The 27,018-nt window shown below is 35.2% G+C and overlaps 1 protein-coding gene across 1 annotated transcript in view; it reads right to left on the reverse strand.

Moving 5' to 3' along the window:
- The window catches only part of Ncam2 (neural cell adhesion molecule 2), a 364,630-nt gene that overhangs the window by 107,117 nt on the left and 230,495 nt on the right, over positions 1 to 27,018 (reverse strand). The window contains exons 6-8 of the mRNA XM_026786021.1: positions 18,073 to 18,190; positions 7,093 to 7,253; positions 3,118 to 3,263 (exon numbers count right to left, since the gene is read on the reverse strand). Coding sequence (XP_026641822.1) covers positions 3,118 to 3,263; positions 7,093 to 7,253; positions 18,073 to 18,190 — 425 coding nt within the window. The remainder of the gene's footprint in view (positions 1 to 3,117; positions 3,264 to 7,092; positions 7,254 to 18,072; positions 18,191 to 27,018) is intronic.

Consider the following 27,018-nt stretch of genomic DNA (forward strand, 5'->3'; position numbering starts at 1 on the left):
ATATATATAAATATATATACATATATATATTAAAAATATACATATATCTGTCTATTATACAAAAGAGAAACATTTTATACTTGTTTCTGCCTGTCAAACACTGTGGAATAAATAGACTGAGCTACTGACTTGGACAACCACACTCGGTACTTTTTACATGGGCTATGGAAGTAAATCAAACTTAGGGTTTTATGCTTGCAACTCAAGTATTTTTACTCCAACACCCATTCTTCATGTTCTCATTCATGGCAAGAAACTGTGGAATTTTTTTTCCCACAAGTGAAGTTTGCATATTCTGCTACCAAGAACTCTTAGAGTGCAATATGTAACATTGGAATGCAGTGAAAACACTGTCGATTACATGCAACAACAATTCATGGACTACTATATCTCTACTAGCATATTATGTTTTATACCACAAGTATAAAACAGACAATCAAAAACTGTTACTTCATAGAATCTTTTTAAATATTTTTAAGGATGAGTACCTCTTCATGTTGCTGGAAAACATATTCGTGTGGTTCCTAAAACACAAACATGGATTTTCACTTTCATCAAAGCCTTGACTGCACTGGTCTAAGTGGCTGTTATTACTTAGTGTTGTATTTTCCAAGTCCCAAGCAGAGTCTTACACAGTATTGTTAATAACATTTTCCTATTCAAAGAATTAGTTCTTGAATTTAATCTTGATAAAGAGCCAGGAAGCTAAAGTCTATTTCCGGAGTGTCCTGAATTCATACTCATGTGGCTCCAAATAAATATATTAAATATTCCTCAGCTGTGAACAAAAAATATTGAATTAACTTCAAGGTTGAAAATACAGAATCTGAATTACTACAATATCTCCTAGTGATATTTCTAGAAAATTCAATGTCATGTTAATTTCCATAACTAAATTGATACAGTCTCAGTCAAACCAATAAAATTGAATGTTCACTCAGGTCATAGGTGTCACACTTTCTAAAAACCATTAGTAATCAAAATTCACTTGGCATAAGCTTTGCAACAAAATTATTGACATGAGACAATATACCTTTCACTTTGTTATTAAATTAGGAATTTAATACATGTTATAATGATTTCTGTAAGCATGGAAATATTTTCATTAAATAATCCAAATGCTATTGGCAAAGCTGAGCTGGTATATCTGTAAAAATGAAATTTAAAAATAATGGCCTGCCTTCCTAAAAGATCATTTCAATTATTCAATGTGTATTCTCTGTTGAGGAAACTAGGGATACTTTCAGGAAAGAGACATAATTATACATAGATAATAAGTCAGAATGCTTAAAATGGTGTTAGAAATATCATGATAGAAATTAAATTAATTTGTATGAAAAATTACATTTTTACATTTAATTTTTTGACTCTAACTTAAGCTTTTAAGAAAGGTTTTCTTCAATAATAATAGTGCTTATCAAATCAAAAAAACAAGAGATTTCTTTCCACAGCTACTATGGAAAAAATTTCTGTGTGGCAGGTTTGAAACAGCTTGGAGCATAGCTGTTAGAGTAAATATCAGATGTTTCTGTTTACTTGATGTTACTTTATTGATGAAAATACCAAAATAATAGATACTTCATGCTCAGCATGTACATATGAGAGTCTCAGTCAAAGGAAGAAAGTGAGATAACATGGAGAAAAGAAGAATTTTGAGCTAGAAAAACAATAAGAAATCAGTGAATTTGGTATATACAGAAACTCCTAAGAAGGGTAATGGAATGAGCATAATTACTTGAATCACAGAAATATGCCAAACAGAAACAATTTATTACCATTTTAGATTATCTGATTATGTTTTCGCTAATGTTGTCGACATCGGTGCATTTTAGATTTCCCTCCTCTTTCATACCAATCCCTTTGTTTCTTGAGATAGGAAATTTTTAAGGAAAAGTCTGTAATGCTTCTGAAACATGATGGTGGCTATGAACAATTTATACTTTTATTTTTAATTGAACATATAAAACAAACCTAGTGAATGTACATAATTATTTTCTAAAGAGTTATACACTGTTAAAATGTCATCGAGAGGATACAGGAAAAATGTCAACACATTCTTTCAAATGAGAAAAGAACCAAACTGACTTCCTTTCAAATTATGATTATAATATGCTGTTGAATACAACATGGTCAGGTGAAAGTACAGCAAGTATATTGTAGACTAAGTAGTTAATAATTTTCCTATTATCACATTAGTAAGCCAAAGTGCTGTCACTAGTTATATATATACATACATAAAATGTTGTATTAATTCATTTAAATTACTCCAATATATATAATGCTACCAAAATATTTTTAGAAATGTTAAATACCAATTCCAATAATGCCATTACCCCTTCCTCTGTTTTTCTATTCTACATCATTTCTCTGTTTCTTGTGTATACTTAAATTATCATATGAGTAATTCTGAAAATTAGCATTAACAGAAGCTCATGAAGTACAGTATACAGTAATACTTAAACTCTGTATAACCTCATTTCTTTGTCTTGAAAGCTCATCAAAATGCTGTATGTTTGTCCTGATACCTTTATGTTAGAGATTTCATTACACAAATTCAGAAGCCTATGCATAAAAACATGCTTGAAAAGTAAAGGCTAAATGATTGCCACAGTTCTTAAGACTTTATTTATACAGAGAAGATTGAATCTAAACTATCATTATGTTTTTTTAGGAATTCAGTGTATACCAAAAAAACCCACGAAAGTCACTTTAAATGTAATATTAATAACCTAGAACTTTGTAATTTATAAAATACATTTTAGGTGATAGTAAGTGATAGTAATTGACTTGATTTTCTCCTGTACAATCATTTTTGTTTTGTTTTTGTTTTTTTTTTTTGTTTGTTTTTTGTTTTTCGAGACAGGGTTTCTCTGTGGTTTTGGAGCCTCTCCTGGAACTAGCTCTTGTAGATCAGGCTGGTCTCGAACTCACAGAGATCCGCCTGCCTCTGCCTCCCGAGTGCTGAGATTAAAGGCGTGCGCCACCACCGCCCGGCTCTGTACAATCATTTTTAAACTGACTTTACAGTAGGTTTAATAAGTAAGTCATTTATTTAGTTTATATAAGTTGGTAAATTGTATACTTCTGTGTTTTTCCTTCTAGAAAGAGCAGTATTACCTTATCACCTTCAGAAAATGTGGCTCCATCCACTGCTCTTTTCCAGGTGATTTCTGGAATAGGCTCGCCTTCTGCCTCACAGATGAGTGTGACATGACCATTCTCAGATGTTGTCTCATTCTGAAGTTGTAATATATGCGGCTGTACTGTAAAAATTGTACATGTTATTCAATTGATATTAGCCCAGAAAGGTTACTATCCGCAATGAAAATTCCATACTAGATCACTACATATTCGAATGGTATGAGATGACTAATTCCATAGCAGTTACAACTTACTTTCTAAAATAAAAAAAAAAAGCAAATAAGAATGGGAAAAGTTATAGATAATAATCTTTATCTATTTTTATTATAATTAATGTGTATCCTTATAAATCAGTATAAAACATAATTCCTTTCAAAATTTTGTCAATTTGGTGTAACATTCTTTTATTCATTTCCTAAAGCCACAAAATTGAAATCTCCTACTAAAGACACATATCTGTACGCATCCAAACACAAATTGACACATTTATAGCATCTCTTTAGTCATTTTTTGCATTTTAACTTTTAAAGAGCTCAGCAAGTAGACAAATGTTTACAGCTTATTTGATACCTAAGGTGTACAGTTAAAAATAATCATGAAATTTTCCATGACAAAAAGAGATGTTGAAACATTGTTCTGCATGCAATTACAAGTGACTAACTGGGAATGTAATTAACTTTAACACAGCTTTATATCAGTGTTTCTCAACCTGTGAGTCATAAGCCCTTTGCAGGGTTGTGGGGGATGAACAACCCTTTCACTGGGGTTGCATTTCAGATATTCTGCATATTAAATATTGCATTATAATTCATGACAGCAGCAAAATTACAATTATGAAATAAAAACAAAAATAATTTTATGGGATGTCACCACAACATGAGGAAAATGGTCACAGAATGAGAAAAGGTATGACATTTTTTTTTATAATAAAATATACCTACCTTCACAATTTACATAATAGGACCATGTTTTAAAATGTGGAATTTGTGTTACCTATCTGCCCTGGCTAATTTCTCTGGTGGTTTTGTTTTGTTATTGTTGCTGTTCTTTTGCTTTGATTTTATCAACTTGACACAAACTAATGTCATCTGAGAAAATGGACCCTTAGTTGTTTCCTCAGGACTGACGTGGAGACAAGCCTGAGGAGCATTTTCTTGATTGATGGTGACTGTGGGAGGAATCATCTCACTGTGAGTGGGGTCACCCAAGGCATGTTGTCCTGGCTTGTAGATGAAAGAAAGCTAAGAAAGCCAGTTAACTGCTTCTACTTCCCCAGTCCCATGCTTTCTGCTTTAGTTAGCACCTCTTGGTTCCTGCTTTGAGCTCATGACCTCTGTAATAGAGTGTGACCTTTGATTTGTAAGAGGAAATAATCCATTCTCTCCCCAAGCTACTTTTGGTTATTGTGTTTCCTCACAGCAAAAGAAAGCCTAATTAAAACACAGTCTTTCTTTCTCGCTCTCTCACTCTCTCCTTCCTTCCTTTCTTTTCTTTCTTTCTCTTTTTTCTTTTCTTAATTTGCAAAATAAAATCAATAAGATCATAAATCCAGGTGTATGTTGTCAGTACACATAACTTTAAGAATAAAACACTATCAGTATAATTAACTAGAAAATAAAATTAAGTTTTTCTTAATATCAAAAATAAGATCCCTAATACCAGGAATGTCTTGGATAAAATTTAACATATTTTACATTTATTCCTTTTAACTTTTTTAGGTATATTTTATCTTCAAAATAAACACAGATTTTATGAGTGGTCTTCACAAGGTGATCACAAGAATGATGTGATGTGATGTTTTATGCATCCTTTCATGTTTCAGCAATCCTAACGCGTCTCTCTGCTCTCATATGCTAACAACCTAATAAAAGAAGAAATGATGAAAGGTATTTCCCTAGCATTTGTTTTCTTTTGTCTTAAATATAATATCTTTACTGTTTTTTCTTTTTAATTTCACATCATGCACCCCAGTTCTGCTCATTTCTCAGTTCCTCCATATTTTTCATTCAGCATTGCAGTGCCCCCCATGAAAATAAAATTTTGGAGAAATTAAAATCAAACCAAGGCAAAAGAAAAATGAAAATGTGTTGGAGAAACAGGAAAGACAGAAGAGCTAAAGGTGGTTTTTGTTTGTTTGTTTGCTTGATTTGTTTTGGTTTAGTTTTCATTCATTGTTATTTCTAAATATTTACTTTACACTAAGGAATCTTTACTTAGGTTGACCAATGTCAGAGTTAATATTTTAAAAGTTAAATCAGTTTAGAAAAATCTAAGAATTTCCTATATTTCTAAAATGTGTTCCCCTCTCTACCATAGGGAGTTCCTATGCTGGCTTTTGTTTTTGTCATTGAAGACTTGTGTAACTATCATTTTCTCATGACCTGAATTTGAAACTGAAAAACCTCACTAACCTAAATGGCAGTCTTTATTCAATGCAACTTGACTAATCTTACCCCACATTATTCTGGGAATGTGTTATTATTCAAATTTTATGTTTTCATCAGTTTTTTCAAAATTTCTCATCATCCTACTGGAATATAGATATTATGTAGGTCTCTGCCATGCAGTAAATGCTTCCACACAGCAGCTAAAATTACAGACAGCAGATGGCAGAAAGTTTCATTATTCATCTTGTATTCAAAGTAAGAAAAATATTTACAGTCAATAGAATGAGCATATACCTTTCTTAACCATATATTTTACATTTTTCCTTTGTATAGTTATTATAAAATAATTTGATTATAGCATATGTAAAGGTAGTTAAAATTAACTAAATTTTAGTAATATATTTACTTTTTTAAAGCAGGGATATTTTCATTTAATTTTATGTCTATTGGTGGTTTGGTGTGGGCGCATATTTGTATATCACCACCAGGTAGTACCCAGTGAGGCCAGAAGGAGAGATCAGATAACCAGGAACTGAAATTACAAACAGTACTGAAGCACCTTGTGGGTACTAGAAAAAGAACCCAGGCCTTTTGTAAAACTTGTTTAACATTAGTTCCCACAGTTTTTGAGCAATTTTCTCTGTAGTTGTCAAGATAATGAGAGTAAAATCAATATTTTTTACTAAGCTATATGCTCAGAAAGTTGCTTCAGGAAAGCAATATGTCTCTTGATCAATATGAGTAATTCTTAAACAGTGTCTTTTAAGATGGTAAGACACTGCTTATGGCTACAGGGAAATGTCTATATACTCAAGCCTTATACATGAGAAATTTTGAAACTATTAAATGCAAAATTAATTCCAAAATGTGTCCTTCAATGATTTATTAAAATAATTATTCAGAGATGTATGATCTTATATATAGCTCATTGGGTAAAATGTAAACAAATTCTCTTTTTACTATCTATCAATATCCTATGGAATTTTCATATTATTACATGTATATAAAAGGAAAGGCTGGCTGCTTTCCAGCCTGGCTCACACATGGCTAGCTTATGCCCCGAAATAACAACACACAAATTGTATTCTTTTAAACACTGCCTGGCCCATTATATCTAGCCTCTTCTTGGCTAACTCTCAAATCTTGATTAACCCATTTCTACTAATTTGTGTAGCACCGCAAGGTGGTGGCTTACCAGGAAAGATTCAGTATGTCTGACCTGGCAGCTGGCTCCATTGCATCTGACCAACTATGCTTTCTTTCTCCCAGCATTCTGTTCTGTCTACTCCAACTATCAAAATCCAGCCCTATCAAAAAGCCAAGGCAGTTTCTTTATTAACCAATGAAAGTAACAAATAGACAGATGACCCTCCTCCATCACATGTATTTCTTAAGATAATTCTGTCTAAAATTTTATTATTTAATCTTCATTGTTGAGATGAAGAAACAGTTTTTAATATATTGAAAGTTTAGAGTTTCCTTCTAATAGCAGAGCAAAGATTGGTTTTGACTTCCTTCCCTCTTAATGAATATTACATTATAACCACAGCATTGTAATACTTACCAAAGACTTGAAGGAAAGCCTGCTTTTCATCTTCTCCTGCCTTATTTGTGGCTTTGCAGACATAAGAACCACCATCTTTGTTGATTATATTTCTGACCGTGAGTTCTGTATTACTGCCCTTTAAGATGTATTTTTCATTTTCTTCAATGAGCTTGCCATTCCTAAATAAATAATGAAAAAGTTGATATTCACAATATAATAATATACATTTTTTATGGCCAGTAAAACTGATTGTTATAGTTCAGTCAAAATATATTTTTATTGTTCAAGTAAACCTAAGACAAATGTATAAAACAATACTTGATATTTAGTTTCATTTGAAGATAAAAATGACATTTTGAAGTTGAAATCCTAATATTAATCAAATAATGAAAATATAACTTCAACTTAGACAATATTATAAAATACTGTTTTTATTACTGGTTTTTAATTCACTTTGTACCTTATTAATTAGTTAATATACAATCATGTAACATATTTATATACACATGTAGATGACATAAGCACAATTTCTGTGAGAATTCCTTTAATCTCATAAGAAACAATATAAATTACATGAATTTATTTTTATATAAGTATCATCAATAAAAATTAATGTGGCAGTATAGAGAAGAATTTTTTCTCATAGTTATCAATCAATAATTATTATTTTCCAATTTATTTGTACAACGAAATATATCCTACAAAATTTATGTAGTTATAATAATAATGGCTATTAACATTTTTCTATTATATTTTAAAAGCATAAAATATTTTAAAACATCATTCCACATTATAAAATACCTTTATATATTTCTTTTACTTATATTTTTATTTCATTTTGCTCATTTTATTTTCCGTTTTCCTTTTTGCATATTTCTATTTCTAAATTATATTTGGTAATTTGTGAGCTGAATTGATACTATGGCCCATTGACAGAATCTTTCTGTGGTGGAGAATATTAATATTTCTGTATCGGTTTAAATTTCAACATAAAAATTCTAGATGATTATTTTAAAATCCTTCCTACAAAGAAACACAGCAAGACTTTTATATACCATTGAATCTTTCAATGGAATTATATTAATACATAAGTCACAGCAATAACATCAGAGACATCACAGGCATTTTCAAAATACACACCTGAAATATAAGCAATGAAAATATAAGATGATGAAAATCTTTCTGTAGTTAGTGAATACTATTTCTGTGACCATAGAACTTGAGGGTATAGAAATGCAAATTGTAGAGCATGAAGACATAACAAAAATAAGCAGGAGAAAGGAGAATTGAAATAATGTTTTATTTTGTACCTCTTATTGCTAAACAAACGCATGAAATATCCTTGCTGTTTGAACCTGAGATGAATAGAATTTAAATACAGAAGATATTGCTTCAAAATGTCAACTACAATGGTAAAAAATGGAATTAGAAATATGCATATTTATATGAAAATTTAAATAATAGTTAGAAAAAAATATAGAAAACTTCAAAAACTTATTAATAAAAAGTATGAATATGTACAGATAACAACCATTATTAAATAGAAATGGGTTACACATTTCTATGTTTATTTTTTAAATGTACAGAATATTTACTAGCATGCACTGAAATAGAAGAAACAGTGAATGGAAATTGTTATTAAATAATTTGCTAATTGGCAAATATTTAATATAATTAACAAATGACATAAAAAATTAAAGTCAAACATAACCACAGACTGAAAGAAAACAGCATCCTTAGAAAAGATGCTGTTAAGGAAGATAAATGCAAAGTACACAGAAAGAAAATAAAAAAAAGCAATATTCACTGAAGCTAATGCAAATTAAAAGTTCATTATGTTTACAAATTGTACACACACACACACATATATATGTGTGTATATATATATATATATATATATATATATATACAGAGAGAGACAAAGATAGAGAGACAGAGACAGACAGAGGGACAGAGACAGACAGACAGAATGAATAAAAAGGGCATAGAATAAGAAATGAATTCTGAAGTTATCAAGGCAAGAGAAACAAGAACACTGAAGCAATATAGAAATTAAATATGTAACAACGTTTAATGAATTATGCTAGGCTCTTACATGGAATTAAAGACCATGAACACATTTCTATAAAAACATGTCATTAAAGACTGACTAATATAGAAATCACTTGAATAGCCCTTCATCACAACAATAAAAATGCATTTATATTACAACCTTTAGCCAAAAAAAGTGGTGAAAAGCTGGTTCAGCTAATTTGAATAAGAAACAATCAGGCTGACTTTTCAACTTTGTCACAAAATAGTACAGGGAGATATACTCATTTTGATTCTCAGCTGGAAGAATCTGGAATTGCCATCAAAACAAATCTTTGTGTACCTGTGAGGGAGTTTTTAGATTAAGGTTGTTAAAAGTGTAGCTGGCTAGTCCAACAGTACCATCCAAAGGCTGGAATTCTAAGCAGAATAAAAAGGACAAAGGTAGCTGGGCCGAAAAATTCAGAGCTGTCTGCTGATGCAATTGAATCAGGTGTTCCGTGTTCCCCTGCTATCCCTCAGTGGAAGGAAACCTCAAACTGTGAGCAATGTTACTGTCTTCTCTTAATTACCTTTGTAAAGTATTCCTTCAGAAAACAGAGTAGCCCTTTACCAATTCAAGCACAAAAATAGGATTACTGAGCATGCAGCGGCTATATCAGCTTCTTAATCCTCGTACTGCATAAGAAAGACATCAGAATCTGAATAGGAGAGTTTTTTGTTTTAATTTAATTTATTTACTCATTTTATGTCCCAACCACAGTTTCTTCTCCTTTCTCTCTTCTTACCCCCCTCCCTGCCAATCCCTCCTTCTCTGTTTCTGTTAAGGAAAGTGACAGGCTTCCCATGGGTATCACCAAAGCATAAATTCTCAAATTCCAGTGGGACTAATCCTCTCCCCTTGTACTAAGGCTGGACAAGGTAATGCATTATTCGGAGTGGGTTCCTAAGAGGCAGCCAAAGCTTAAGGACAGCCCTTGCTCCCGTTGTTAGGAGTCCCACAAGCAGAACAAACTACACATCTGTCACATATGTAAAGGGCCTAGTTTGGTCCTACGCAGGCTTCCTGAATGTTGGTCAGATTGTATGAGTTCCTCTGAGCCAAGTTAGCTGTATCTTAGGTATTGTTGTGATATTCTTGACACCTCTGGCTCCTACAATTCTTCCTCCCTCTCTTCAGCAGAATATCCTCGCTTGTCATGTTTGGCTGTAAATCTTGCATCTGTTTCTAACAGTTAATGAATGAAGGTTCTTTGATGAGAACCAGGGTAGTCACCAATCTGATCAGAGGAGAAGGCCCGTTCATATTACATATTAAATATTACTCGAAATCTTAGCTGGGGACATTATTGTAGATTTGTGGGGGTTTCCCTTTCATCAGATTTCTACTTGATCCTGAAATGCCCCCTCCCTTTCCAGTCATCTCTTTCAACATTCCTCTCTGTAGTGAGCTGCGTGGTGTCACACCTGATGGAGATGTATAATCGAATCGTATGGCTAACGTCTGACTTATGCCTGATCACGAAATGATCATCAGATGCTTGCATATGCGTGGGCCTATGGGCAGTGCCCACCTGGCAATCCAGGATTGGCAGCCCATGCCTACTTAAGGGCTGAGAGAGGTTTGCTTGGGGAGAGAGGTCAAAGAGAGAGGAAAAGTGAGAAAGTGAATAAAGTCCTGGAATAAACTGCAGTGAGAAGAGCTCGGGTGGTTGCGTCATCCTTGCAGAATGAGGGTGACAGTGACAGTTGGTGGCCTCATACGGGGAACCTCCAAACCTCTCTCCGTGGAGCCCAGAACTTGCTGCAGCCATGGGGTGCATCGGTAAGATTGAGGAATCACAATAATGCGGGTTTTATGCTCTCACCTGTAGAAGAGGTAGAGCGGGAAAGTATAGCCCTGACCAAAGTGGAAGGTTTAAAATGAAACTAAAAGGAAGAATGGGATTTTAGAATGGTTGATTTTTCTGGCTCTTAAAGAGCTGTTACGGAGTGCATTAAAGAGGTTCTTGACTGAATGTGACACAATTGCTCCTTGGTTTGCCTTCGCTGGCAATCTTAATGTGTCATCCTGGGACAAGCCTGGTAGAGAGCTGATTTTTCCACTGAACAAGGTATGCTAAGGAAGGGAGTTATATTCGTGTGCTTCTAATTACTGAGTCCTCCAGAGTTTGCAGTGGAGTGTGAGCAGTTAGGGCTCCAAGACCAAGGAGCTCTAGGCGGCTCCAAGGCCAAGCAGCTCTGAGGGTCTGCGAAGCTGCAGACACCGGGACCTGCCTTGAGGACCACCAAGGCCAGAATGCTAGGCCACTCCCAGCATGGATGCCTCAGGGCATAGAAGCACAGCACAACCACAGGAAGACCTGTTGACCAGGACCTCTGTCCTAGCCGGGGGGAACCAGCCAGACCAGTAGGTGCCTGCCTTGCCGCCAAGCCTCTACCTTCCAGCTCGGTTGTGGGGAGCCTCCGCCTCTTGGCTATCGCTGAGATCTGAGGCTGAGCGCGATTGGAAAATCGCAGTAGATTGTAGTAAATACCTTTAAGAATGTAATGTCCCCGCTCAGCAGGAAGTAGCCAGACGGATTGACAACGTCCAAATTCCCTATAAGATAATTTAAGCCGGGCCCTTTCAGAGCAGAAGCAGGATCAGCTGAGCTGCTCGGGAAGCCAAAGAGGTGCACGAGGGAGAAGGTGTCTTCCATGCACTCAGCTGACAAGAATAAATGAGCCACAGGGGTATGGCAGTTGGGGTCATGGCAAAGCCACTCCTAATGACAGGAGCAGGCAGAGGAAAGCCAGGGAGGGGAAAGCAAGATTGCCTCCCCTTCCTCTCCTCTGTGCTGGCCCCTCTGCTACCAGTTCTGACTGCCCTTGCGACTGCCACAAGCACAGCCACGGCTGTGGCAATTGGCTCAGCTTGGCTGTGAATGGAAGTATCTGGGGCTGTGTGTGATATGAAAAATCTAAAGAATTGTCTAGCTATCCTTTAGGTAATTGGTCTGGTGAATTCGAACAACAACTGGAAAAGTTGCGGTGGTGATTGTGACTGTGAACTCCACATGCATGGATACCAGCCTGGCAGAAGAACTATCTTCCTGGATCACTCCATGGATCATCTGAAGGAGTGAGCGGGATAAGAGCCCTGGCAAGCTTAATGGTGCTTGCCTCCCTGGTATGCCTGTGGTGCATTTGTCACATAAGGGTTTCACAACATTGCAATGGAGTTATGATCATTCAGGCCTTCACGGCCATTGAAGCAGGACAGTCTCCCCAAGTTTGGCTAGAGATGTAAGAGCAAGTCTGATTGCATGTGGGTTGGTGTCTAGCTCCCACCTCTGTAAAAGGCACCGGACAGGTCTAGTGTTCTCTGAGTGGATGACACCTGGACAAACACTAGTACATGTTTCATTTTTAACAGAGATCAGACCTCTACTCTTACCTGATGCTTTATAAAACAAAAGGGGAAACTGTAGCGAGCTGTGTGGTGTCACACCTGATGGAGATGTATAATCAACTCCTATGGCTAAAGTCTGACTTATGCTATGATCACGAAATGATCATCAGATGCTTGCATATGCGTGGGCCTATGGGCAGTGCCCACCTGGCAATCCGGGATTGACAGCCCATGCCTACTTAAGGGCTGAGAGAGGTTTGCCAGAGGAGAGAGGTCAAAGAGAAAGGGAGGGAGAGGAAAAAAGGAGAGAGGAGAGAGGAAGGAAAGAGAGGGGAAGAGAGAGAGAAAGTGAATTAAGTCCTAGAATAAACTGCAGTGAGAAGAGCTCTGGTGGTCGCGTCATCCTTGCTGGACAAGGTAGAGACAGGACACCTCTCCTCCATTTATCCCTTCACCTGATCCCTCAAGTTCCCATCCCCACCCAGGAGATCAATTTCCCCTTCCCAGGGATATCCATGCATCCCTCTTTGTGTCCTCCTTACCTGGTCTCTCGTGGTTCATGAGTTGTAGCATAGTTATTCTTTACTTTACAGCTAATATCTATTGAGAGAGTACATACCACCTTTCTGGGTCTGGGTTACCTCATTTACTATGATTTTTTTTTCTGGTTCCAACCATTTGCCTTCGAATTTCACAATGTCATTATTTTAATACTGGAATAACACTCCATTGTATAGATATAGCACACATTCTTTATCCAATATTTGGTTGAGGAATATATTGTCTCTTTCCAGGTTTTGTCTGCTATGAATAAAGCTGTTATCAATGTAGTTGAGCAAGTGTCCTTGTAATTATTGAGCATACTTTAGATATATGCCCAAGAGCGGTATAGCTGGGTCTTGAAGTAGATTGATTCCCAATTTTCTGAGAAGCCAACAATATTACTTTACAAAGTGACTGCACAAGTTTGCACTCCCACCAGCAATGGAGGTGTGTTCTCTTTGCTATAAATCCTCTCCAGCATAAACTGCCAGTAATGTTTTCGATCTTAGCCATTGTGACAGCTGTAGGATGGGATTTCAGAGTCATTTTGATTTGTATTTCCCTGATGGCTAAGGATGTTGAACATTTCTTTAAGTGTTTCTGCTGAGAATTCTCTGTTTAGTTCTGTACATGCTTTCTTTTTAATTGGATTACTATATTTTTTAATGAAAAGAAACCAGGATAAATAAAACAATCTTTTACAGTAAAAGAGCTGCCATAGGTATCACAGTTCCTGACCTGAAGCCATACTGCAGAATTATGGTAATAAAAACAGGATGGTATTGGCATAAAAACAGACAGGTAGATCAATAGAATCAAGTCAAAGATCCAAGCATAAATCCATATAGCTATGCACACCAGATTTTTGACAAAGAAGACCAAATTCTACAATGGATAAAAGAAAGCAATTTCAACAAATGGTGCTGGCAATATTGGTTATCAGCATGTAGAAGAATATAAATAGGTCCATATTTATCATCAAATCCAACGGTGTTAAAGACCTTAACAAAAATACAGTTACAGTAAACCTGATAGAGAAGAGTGGAAAGTAGTCTTCAACACACTGGCACAGGAGACAACTACATGAATAGAAAATCAGTAGCACAGACAATGAGATTGAAAATTAATAAATGGGACCTCATGAAACTGAAAAGTTTCCAGAAGGCAAAGGCCAGTTGCAATAAGACAAAAGGACACCCTGCAGAATGTGAAAATATTTTCAGTAATCCACATCCAAGAGAGGGCTGATCTCAAAATTAAATGAATAGGGGAGTCTTAATGCATTGTGGTATTTACTCTGAAAATCAATAGAATTCACCTAATTAATAGACTGAAAACCATAATCTAGTGGATATTTTATTTTAAAAATTTTCATATGATATATTTTGATATTATTCTTCCCTTCCCCAACTCCCCCTGTCACCATTTGAATGTTGGCTCCCTAACTCTTTAAGTGAACCAATTTGGAGACAGAGACTTCAAAAATTAAAGAAATAAAACAAGTTTGTGTTTGAATAAGTGACACTTGTGTTTGATGGGTAGTGTGTGTGTGAAGTTTGATTGACGGTTGAGCTCCATAAATCCACATGGCATTTTCCCTCCTCTCCAGCACTGGTTTTACAAGCACGAAAATGCAAACACATATCTGTTACGTGGAATGTATAGATAGAACTAAAGTTCCCATGTCTGTGCCATCTCTCTATCTCAAAGAACCTATGATCTGAAAAAAAAAATTAAAAAGCCGCATTTTTATGCAGTGGAAAGGCTGTAACAGGATGAAGTGAAGAAGTGGACATCAGGATGCAGGGAGAAAGTCCTCATCAGCAACCAGTCCCATTGGTACCTTGGACTTGGATACCAGGCCTCCAGAAATGTGGAGAAATACATTTCTGCTATTTTAGTCATCTAAATCATGTGTTTTCTTACAGCAGCTGTGGTTACTAACTCAGTGGGCTCCTATCATATCACTTGTGTGTACCATCTCTGCTTAGCAGGTTGTCTGGATCCTTTAGTGCATCTAACTACTCTTCCCAGTGTTTACAAGAATTTATTTTCAAAGTTTTGATATGCTATATCTACAGATAAATGGGATCAAATAAAATTTTCAGTAAAATAAATATATCTCTACAAATGTTACAACAATACAATCCTATTCACACAATACATTTCTTTTTAAATCAGACACCAAAAAATTGTTCGGATTCTAAGTATTCTCCATTATCACCAAGAAATGGTATTTGAAGGCATCCAGATGAAGAAATATAAACATTCTGTACTCGATTAATTTTAGTTCTTATGATAATTTTATTTCCAAAAAGTATAAGAAAATAATTTTCAAGAAATTTAAGAAGAGAAGTTAAATACCTCTGGGCATGTATAATCATTAGGTTAATGGTCTAGATAATTATTTGTTCTTGGGAATGAATGACATAGGAACTTTTCTATGACTCAATTAGATATACTATGAACTCAAGGGATTATTTGGAATCCAGCACTCACTGAGATACATGATTGCCTTGGGTTACTATGCTAATGTCTGATGGACAATCCCAGTAAAATATTATTACCAAGAATTAAAATCTGCATAAATATGTTCCATTCACCTTGTTTGTAGAACTAGTAAGCTTATTGAATACTGCTATGATAAAATTATAAACAAGATAAAGATCTTAAAATCCTATTATCAAAACTTGTTTAAAGAGCAATAAAAATAGTTGTGGATATTGTTATTTTTAAAACAAATTACAAAGTTTAAATATTGTGAATTTTATCTTTGTATAAACACAGACTATAGTTATTAAGTTTCAAACCTAGGACAAACAGTGGAGGTGCCTATTTAACATATTAAAATTTGACCTGGCCACCAGATTCTCCCAACATCCCTCAGTCCCTACCCTTTAGAGGATACATTTTACATAGCCCACTCTCTCCTCTGAAGTCTCCAACACAGAGGCTGCTCTGCCTTCCTCCAGAACCTCATCTCTATATCCAGACATTTTGATTACCTGCCCCTTCCCTTTGGCGTCCTGGCTGCTGCACCTGGTTCCCCTCTTTCTTATCTTCTCTCTCCTCTTTCTTCCACATCTTTCACAGGACCCAGATCAGTCTAGTGAAGTAGACTCTTCCAGATGTCCTTGTCTCTGACTATGCTTTCCTACCATAAAATTTCTTCCCACTGTACCTAGGAGCAGTCATGTCCTTTCCTTTCTATTTCCTTTATTTCATTCAATACTAATTACTTTGTGATATTTTTTACAGATGGTCATTTATAAGTATAACAATTGTTAAAAATCTTAGTGTTCCTTCAATAAACTCCATATTTATATTTTGTATATTAATTATTTTATAATACATATTATACACATATTTATGTATGTGTGTATAAAATACTTAAGTATGTATATTTGTGAAGCCAGAGTATAATATAGGATATGACATTCAGGAATGCTGTCATTTGCTTCTTGACACGGTTTGTCATTGGGCTCATCACTTATCCTAGAATGGCTTGCCAGTGATCTTCTATGATCCTAGTGTATCCACCTATTTATCCTTAAATTGACAACAATACCAACATGTCTGGAATAGTCATAGCGATAAAATCTAACTCAGGACCACATGCTTATGAGGTAAGCACTTAAGTGACTAAGCCAAATCCTTAGCCGCATAAACTGTGCTCTAACCCTTACGTACAAGATTGGCCTTTTGAAGCTTTATTGTCTTCAATTTTTTTCCTCTGAGCAACAGTCAATGATAATAGAGAACAATAAAATGGTGCTTGGTAATAATGGAATCAAAGCATATTTGAAAACTTAAAATAATAGGCAGAAGTAAACAATTAAATAATAGTTTTTAGAATACATTAATTTCTTTTTATGAGTAATTTTTTAAATTAAAAAATAACTTCTTGAAATGTCATATATATAATTATTTTATAATGTAGTACAAAAGAAAATATGCAGTTACTTTGATATAATAGTAAGTGATGTTGCATTCAAACAATATGGTTGCTAAGAATGCTAAAACATCCATTTTAATACGGACTTTGTTCCAGCAGCAAAACATAGACTCAATCAGTAACAAGGCTGCAGGGCCAACGTTGAACAAAAAAAATACCTCTGTGGCTCCAGCAAGCAGTCTCTGTCAATCTTTCCCTAAGGGACATTACGACAAGCTCACATGCTGTACTCTTCATCTAGCCAATCTAATATACTTAGCCAGTAATTAATAGCACCTGAGGCAGGCAAGATGCCTCATTGAGGTAAAGTACTAACAAGTTTGGAAATCAAAGTTTATTCTAGTTTCCACAGTGAAAGGCAAGAACGAGATCTTGAAAGTCGTCCTTTGATATCCATAAATATGCTATGGTATGTACACACCAGTACTGTCTCACACCCACACCCACGCACACGCACATTCATAAAAACACACTAATTGTCAATTATTTTTAGAGCTTCTTTCATTATTTCTGTTATTTATGAGATATAAGACAGTTATATCATTTCCTTATCCTTTTCTCCTTCTAAAATCTCCTTATTTGCTTTTCTTTTTATCTTATTAAAAATAGATTTTTTTCATACAATATATTTTCATTTTGGTTCTCTCTTTTAAATTCCTGCCGGGTCTTCCCTACTTCCCCTGTCATAATATTTCACAACCTTTCTTCCTCTTTCTCCTTAGAAAGCAAAGAGGCATTTAAACAATGAAATAAAAAACAGTCAAACTAGAATAGTACAAAACAAACAAGTAGAAAAAAAGGGGCCAAAAAAGTTCTCTTTCAAATCCTTGCTATCTTTCTTACTAATTTTTGTTACATCTAGATATGTTTATGTGTACATATATTCCACAATAAAACCCATTCAGTTTATAAAATGTTACTTATTGTCTGATTTCAGAGATGATTCTTTGGTGTTAGATAATATATATTTTGAAGGAGCCTAGACAATGTTTGTTTCTTTCTATATAATTGTACTTTCAAATATTACTCTGTGAGCACAAGAACACCACATAGAAGACATGGGTCTTTTACTTACCGAAACCAAGAGATGGTAGGATCTGGAGAGCCTGAGGCCCTACAAGTTAATGTCATCTCTTCTCCTCTCTCTGCAGTAGCATTGAAGGACTTTTGGGGCATCACGATGACTGGTGGAACTGAAGGACAAAGGACAGAGTAAAGAGCTGCAATCATAACGCTGCACCAACACTATTCTGCCACTGTCTTTTAGTGCTTTGAATCTTCATTGTTGTTTTCTGTTTTCACAGAGAATTAAGGTCAGTGATATGTTTTCTTATATATAATTGGATAATTCACCATGTTATTAGTTTAGTATTTCTTAACCTGTTAAACAATGAATTGTGTATTTTAGCGAACATATATAATGCAGGAAATATGTCTCACACAAAGACACAGCAGCACTGACTTAATCCATACTGAAATCTACTTTTAGCATAAATGGATTTCCTATTTGGGTTCTTATTGGCCTATGTAATTCCATAGGCCATCATTCACTGTTTCAAGACAGGGCTTTCAAATTAGGTGTCAAACCACAATGTTCTTTCTGATTAACTACACTTAATTTCTTCAAACAACTATAAAACATTTTATGAAGAGAAACTGCTTCAGCTATAGAGTATGAAAATAGATTTTCATGAACAATTCAATTTTAAAATTAAGCTTCCTCAATTTCAAACTAATTACATTGCAAGATTGTACATGCTGCACATTCTGGTCTTGGTGAAACTGTGGCTGAAATGCAGTGTTTGCAATAAACGGGTCACAGACTTTCACAGTACTGCTTCAGTATCAAAGGACAGCCCGTGCTTGGCCTCAGTGCTCATCTTCGCGTTCTTAAATGGTATATGATAAAGTACTACATACAAAATAAATATGTCAATACATTGATTACCCCCACCCTCTCTCTCTCTATATGTATATATATTATATGATATATATAATATATATACATATATAATCTCCAAATAGACAGGTAGTAGTTAGAGGTATGATTACAATCTTCAGAGTAGTGCACAGGTCAGCATTATAGGGCATTGTCACAAGGAAAATAAGAGAATTCATTTTTTTTTTGTTTTTTTATGACAGGGTTTCTCTGTAGCTTTGGAGCCTACCTGGAACTAGCCCTTTTAGACAAGGCTGGCCTCAAACTCACAGAGATCTGCCTGCATCTGCCTCCCGAGTGCTGGGATTAAAGGTGTGCACCACCACCGCCCAGCAAGATAATGCATCTCAGTAACTAAACACAGTACCTCACATGTTTGCCATTATGAGGGTTGATACACAGATCATAATCTTACATGGAATATCATAATATTTATGATTATAATCCCCAAAGATGGACTTATAGATATCAACTCTTAGTTTGAAGGACATATTCATTTCTCTATATCTTATGGCCTTTCTGTTATTATGGACAGAATAATTTTTTCAATATATAACTTACTACTGCAATGTTTTGTTGTAAGTGAATATCAAATGAGGCATGAGACTTCTTGTGCTCTCTTTATTTTAATTCTTTTTTAAATATTACAACATAATACCAAGTTTCCCTTCCCTCTCCTCCTTTCCAATCCCCCAATACTTCTCCCCATCTTTCTTCATATGTATGGCCTTTTGTCATTATTATTTTATACATATATGTATACAATACTTATTTATTCCTAAATGTAAGCTACTCAGTTCAAATGTTACTTTTATGTGTGTTTTCACAGCTGTTTGGTATGGGATAACTAATTTGTTCACCTTTTTTCTTGCTTTTCATATGTCTGTCCTATGTATTTTGCCCTTGCCTTAGAATTACACATGGAAATATAATGCTTTTTCTTTTCCTTTGGCAGGTTATCAGGTTTTGAGAATTCAGGAGTATAACAGTCCTGTCATGTCCGGAAGGTGTTATCTTGCCCAATCTATAACTTATAATTTTTCTGCCCTGCTCCTCTAGTTTTCCTGAGGCCTTGGGGATAGAAAGAAATAGGACGGAAATGTCCCATATAGGATTGACTAAATTCTATGGTTACTTGGTATCTGGACTTCAAACAGTTTTGGAGGCTATAATCAAGCACCATTCATTGCAAATTGTAAGTGAAGTTGAGGAATGATTAAATTGTTTATATGGTAGCAACACATTTTTAACGCACTGCAGAAAGCAAAAATATTAGCAGAAATCCCTCTATTATGTTTCTTTAGATAGAAACACTTCTGCACTAGAAGAGAGTTTTTTGGTTCCCTCGCTGATGTTGTTGCTAACTGAAAAGGCTGCTTAATATTTGCCATAATTTTATTATCAGGAAAATTTCAAGGTTGGAAAAATATTACTGCTTATGTTTTACATAACACTGAAATTATTAAGAAAATGTTCATTCTTATATTACAGTGTAAACCAACAGAAGTGTAGTCTAACTAAAAATTTTATACCATGTTCTTAAGACCTATTACTAGGCTGCTCAGATTAATATGACACCCACAAAACCAAATCACAGTATTGTCTTTTGCTCTTTTAATTGGTTTGCTTTTTCTCCCATTTTAGGTACTATAATATAAACTTATATCTCTCAGCTTGACCAATATATTTTTATTTTCATTACATTTACTTATTTGTATATGTAATCTTGCATGCATACTCATGCCATAGAAGGAAGGTGGCTGTCAACAGACGACCTTAGGGAGTCATTTTTTTTGTCTTCCGCTATGTATGTCTCAAAGAATGGTGGTAAGAAAGATTATACACTGAGCCATGACCCTGTTCTGTTAATACAGATTTTGATACTTGCACACATTTCCATTTTACATTATTGGGAACTATCAAGCTAAGATAATATTTATTATGTGTTTTATTAGGAGCTAAAATATAAAATCGAAATAATATACAGTTCAAATAGGGCAGATGTCAAATGTCTCCAAGGATTTTTCCCTTTTTTGATATAAATGTTTACTAATTCAGTTGCACTCATCAGACATATGACTGTATTGGACATCCTTGGAACAATGTTAAAGATGATAGTAAGTCACATGTGGAGGCTCAGGATTGCAGATAAGTCCTCTGAAAGAGCAGCCAGTGCTCTGAACCACTGAGCCAACACTCCATTCCATTACTTGCCTGTGTTTATATTTTATAATTTTTATCATTTTTGAAAGTCATATAATGCATTCCAGTGCATTATTACAAGATGAGATGACCAAGTTGAAAGTAAAAACCTATGTCTATGAACAAAGAAATTATGTCTTATCTTCAGGTCTTCTGATGATTTCAATAGCATATAAACACTGAAAAAAATAAAAATGTGAACTGACTTAGAAATCACATTTGCAAAGCTTAATCATAGTTCTCAAATAGTGTATAAAATTATTCATTTTAAATATGATTATTAAATCATCTGATAAGGAAGCAAGGATTCTGCTGTTACAATTTACATCATTGTCATTTTTGTATAATTAATCTCATAATAACATGTGAAATGTGATGGCAGTGCGGTGTAGACTGTGGATTAAGTTAATTCATTAATATAAAATTTCTTGGTAATATGGAAAAAGTGATTACATTCCAGTAGACATACCAGGTCTCTATGAAATCATATCTACATTTCTACATTTACCCAATTCATTTAATTTTTTTGTTTCCTTTCCTATGTAATATAAGCTGAAATTACATCTTAGTTTTCCTTAACATTGGTTACTTGCAATAAAATTTATTTTCTTATTGATGGAGATGGATCAACCTAAACAGATATTTAATAAAAATAGTTTCTAGACATCAGAACATACAGAATTCTACATATTTATTTTATCCAATGATATACATAAACAAAAGAAAGTAATTTTAGAATTTTATTTGAAGACTAGCTCACTGCTTAAAATAACTCAAGTGGATATAGTCATTTCTTTTTGATAAATATTTCTGAATTGTGAATAACCATCAATGTCAGAAAAAAGATCAGTACTTCATTTCTCTCTTGCTATAAACCTCTTATTATGTCCTCAAGTTTGAGAAATGATGACAACTATGGGTATGATACACATTTACTTTTAAACAATCAATACAATGAGGCAGTGATAGAACCATGATTGCATAGTTATCACTGGATTTAAAAATAAAGTTTACCAGGAAAAAGCAATAGATCTGACATCATTGGATAATAATAGTGAAGATGAAATAGTTGTATTATGATTTTTAAAAGTATACATATAGTAGAGCAAAACGATCGCAATCTTATCTGTGGGGTCATTTGGCATATAAATCATTAATGTCAAATCATTTGGAAGATTCATTGCTACAGGTTGTATAGAGAGAATTGGTTTACAATTCAGCTGGAGAATTTCAGTGTTGACTCAGCCTCTCAGAAGGCTACCACTTGATTTTTAGCCGTAATATGATCCCTGGAATATGTGATGCACAGGAAAATTCCCTTAGCAATCCTTGAAATCATTACCTTTCCTGGGAGTTCTCACCTGTCCTAAACAAACCCTCAGCTTGCTTTGAAGTTCAGTAAGACTTTCACCGAGCTGCTTCACTCAGATAGATGTTGGTTGACAATGAGGACAAGAAGTTTTCCATGCAAATTGGGCCCCTGAGAGTCTTGAACTGTTTCTACTTGGTACACCCTATCTTTTCCTTTCAAATAAATATTTTAAATGTGCATACCCTGTAGAGTGTGGGCAGCCATTTCAAGCAGTTAGTCTTCAGAAAAAAAAAGCATATAGATATAGAGCTTGTAAATGAGATCTTGTGAGGAGAAAATTATATAATTAATAAAATAAAAATGAATAGCTTGCTAGAGATGAAGCACGAACTAAATACTTGAGGATGAATGAAAATTGGCTTAGTCTTAAAAGGAAAAGTGTATATATCTATGTGTGTGTTTATATATATATATACATATATATGTGTGCATATATATGTATATATATATAGAGAGAGAGAGAGAGAAAGGTAAAGGATGGAAGAAGTAAAGGAAAGAAAGAGAAAAAGATGGCAGAGAATAGGAGGGGAAGAAGGCAGAGGAAGTGAGAGGGATGAGTACTCGGGGGAAGATGGACAAGGAGTGAAAAATGAAGGAAAAACATTATACAGTGGGCAAGGAGCAGAGGTCTCGGCAACGTGCAAAGCACAAAATGAAAAATAATTGTAAAAACACAAACTGGTCCAGAGAATAAATATTGTGTGAAATTGAGTATTTTTCTGTTTATTTCAATCTAATGTTAATCCTCTCTATTCAGATATCTTCACTATTATAAATACACATACATTAGATAATTGTCTTTTTTTTTTTTCGAGACAGGGTTTTTCTGTAGCTTTGGAGCCTGTCCTGGCACTAGCTCTTGTAGACCAGGCTGGCCTAGAACTCACAGAGATCCGCCTGCCTCTGCCTCCCGAGTGCTGGGATTAAAGGCGTGCGCCCTTTTTTAAACAAGATAAAAACAATTTTTAAAGGACTAGCCATATGTGTGTTGTAGAATGATTAGTCTTGAAGCTGTTTGCCAAGTCATTATATGTTTTGACACATGTGGGGAAAAGAATACATGAGTGCATCTTCAGCTAACTCTAAGATCAATTCCATGATGTGTTTATTTCATTAATATAATGTTAGATTACACTTTGATTGTTAGCCTTTCTTTTCTCTTTTTTTTCTTCAACTGTTGTAGTTTGGCTTCCAATAAATGACAGGACCCATGTCCCAAGTTGTATTTATCATATTAATGTATTATAACACAACTACCAACACCAAAACAATCTAAGCCAGTCCCTACATAACTAGAGGAACACATCTGTAAATCAGGGGAACTCAGATGAGACACTTAATTTGGAAATGAGAAAATGCTGGGCTCTTGTCAGAGACTAACATTATATTTTAAGATGATGTCTTAGATGAAACACCATGACTGTAAGTATGGTCTCTGGCTTACACTTAGACTCTGAAGTCTATTACAAAAGGAAGGCACGAAAGAAACCCAAGCAGAGCAAAACCAAGAAGCAGGAGTTGATGCAGAGACAGTGATGGGGCATTGCTTACTGGCTTCCTCCCCATGGCTTGTTCAGCCTTTTACTTATGGACCCTAGAACCAATAGATGGGACCTCCTGTATCAATCACGAATCCACAAAATTCCATCAGCTGGATCTTATGGAGAGATTTTCTTAATTGAGGCTCTCTTTTAAGTGACTCTACTTTGTGTCAAGTGTCACAAAACTAGTTGTGCTGTCTAGCACAACTGATTCTTTGTCAACTTGACACACATGCACACCACTTTTAAGTCACTACCTTGCCTCTCTCATTTATCTCCAGTATCTTACATTAATATTGACACCACAATATAAAATATTCCAAAATTTAAAAACCCCACATCTTTAAAAATTCAGGCTCTTTAAAATACAACTTTTTTTTTTAAAAAAATTCAAGTCTCTCAACTGTGGGATCCCGTAAAATCAAAATTAAAATAAATAATTTACAACTTACTTCAAGAGGGAAGAACCAGGGCAATGTAACAAAATGAAAAAGCAAAAGCAATCTCCAAAAGCTTAAGTAACTCAATGTCCAGTCATCTGGGATTCAGTCACAATCTTCTGGGCTCCTCCAAAAGGCATGGCTCACTTCTAGGTCTCCATACTCTCTACATGGTATCTTCTAGGGTCCCGCTGGCTCCACTCCACAGCTGCTGCTATTCTTGGTGGTCATCCCTTATATTGGCATCTCCAAAACATTGCAATCTTTGTCTGAAATTTGGCAGCACTTTCTCAAGTAATCTCTGTGAGGCTCTTTTAGTGGTGCCAGGCCTCAAATTCTATGCATGACCCCTTCAAACAAATGCCTTCAATTACCTCTGGGGCTGAATCTTCACCAATGGCCTCTCGTGACCTCTAAGAGTGTCAAAACTCAGTTATTCTCAATGGCCCCTTTATGACTTCCAAACCAGTACTATCTGGCTGAATATTACACTAGCGTGTTCAACATCGAGAATGAGGTACAACCTTAGCTGCTTTCAAACACAGTTTTGGTATGCTATCAGGGAATACCTCCCAGAAGATTTAGCTTCAACACTGTTAGTCTCTTCAGCTCCAGTTGATCAGCATCAAGTATCCGTGCAGGCAAAGGTTACACTCTTTTCTTGAACTTGGCATAAATTTTATATAGTGATTTATATATAATTATTTATCGAGAACTACAGAGTACCAGTCTCAGCACTCTTTCAGGGTTCAGAGTAGGAATTCTGGGACAAGTGAAAGCTGTCTTGGGAATGGGATCTGAGGGGAAGAATAAACTAACCGACTCAGGCACGTTTTTCCTGCATTTTCTTTATTCCTCGGAGGAAGATGAAAGAAGGGAGAAGAAGAGTATAAGGGCATAAGGCTAAGGGCAAAGCGTCAGACATAAGAACAAAGAGTAGGGGTAAAGGCTACAGGCATAAGGCATCAGGGGAAAGGGGGATAAGAAGGAAATACGGGATAACGGCAAAGTGTAAGGCTAAGGGCAACGGTGAGGAATAAGGCATAAAAGTAAGGGACAAGAGCAAGGCTAAAAAGGAGACGTGATGTCCACAAAGCTCTCAGTTCATATAGGCACACAGACAAGTTAACAGTCCCATAGGCGGTGACAATAGTATCAGGCATACATTTTCACAGCGTCAAAAGAAGCCAATGGATCTGGCAAGAAGCTACCTTATGTCTCAGAGGGGGCATGGCTGTGAAGTTTGCCCTCAGGCTAGCTATACTAACCTGCAGGGTTGGTTTGCATTTGCATCTAGCTGGTTGAGTTAAAATCTCTTCTGGGGTTCCTGCTTTTGATTCAGGTAGGGTGTCAAGGTAAGAATTTTTCTCTCTGAACCTAGTTTTAGCAACTCAGGCATTTTTTTCCTGTATAAACAGCTAATTTCTTGTGTTATGATCTTATGTTAGTTGAAACCAAGGTGAAGGGTTGATGTATAATATTAATATCCTGTTAGTTAAGAGCAGAAAACCAGTGGAGTGGATTACACCTTCCTGCATTTGCTGGTCGAGCAGAGTACCTCCTATATGAGACTCCTTTCCTGTCAATGAGTATTATTAATAAAGAAAGTGTGTGGGGGACTATTTTTATGTCCATTTTGGCTATGAGAACAAGGATTGACTGAATCATTTTCACACCAGGGCTTTATGGTGTGTGGGGAGGTGTCTCTTTGCTTTGCAGGAAAAATAGGTTTATACACTGTTGGGATACTATAGAAGAGAGAACTGTCATGATTTCACAGATTTTTTTTTTTAAAATTGACAATGACTTATTCAAAGGACAGATGTGTTCATAGCTCTGCAAAAATGGGTTCTCCAGGTGGTGTGCATGTATACACTTGCTGTGGATAGTTAAATAGATCTGTCAGTTGTACATTCACTGTATACTACTTGTGGGCTCACCACAAATTGTATTAAACATTATCTCAAAATTATAATATTAAATTTGTTTTCTTATTGCTAGCTGTTTTCATGGTATTAATCTCTAAAGCAGTTTTTTTCTCTTTATTGATGCTTAGGATACTATAACATTTCACAAACATTATACAGAAAATTGTGAAGTTTTATTTCTTGTACCAAAAAGTGCTGTTCCTCATTTTCACGCCCTACAGAAATGAGCTGGTGTAGGTAGAAATACAAAGTAAGCAGTCTGGGGATTAGTGAAGAACACGTCCCTCTGTAGTTGGCTGCTGACTTTGATGGTATATCCAGCCATTATCATCTACTGTGGACAAGAAGAGCAACAGGGATAATTTTCACCCAGCCTCAATTGTTCTGAGCTCCATTACATAAAACTTGAATCTGTGCTTAATGGATAATTTTCATAAATTTACAGATTTAGGAAATAGGGAGCATTGTTTCTATAGGAGTAACCTTGCACTGACTTTTAAATTTATGCCCCCTGTTCTTTAATATATAAGGATATTTTCATAGGTAGGGAGCTGGAAATCAGACAGGACAGAAGTATTGATGAAGACAAGGGAAATAAC

The sequence above is a fragment of the Microtus ochrogaster genome, linkage group LG3, assembly GCF_000317375.1.
Source record: "Microtus ochrogaster isolate Prairie Vole_2 linkage group LG3, MicOch1.0, whole genome shotgun sequence".
Classification (NCBI taxonomy): Eukaryota; Metazoa; Chordata; class Mammalia; order Rodentia; family Cricetidae; genus Microtus; species Microtus ochrogaster.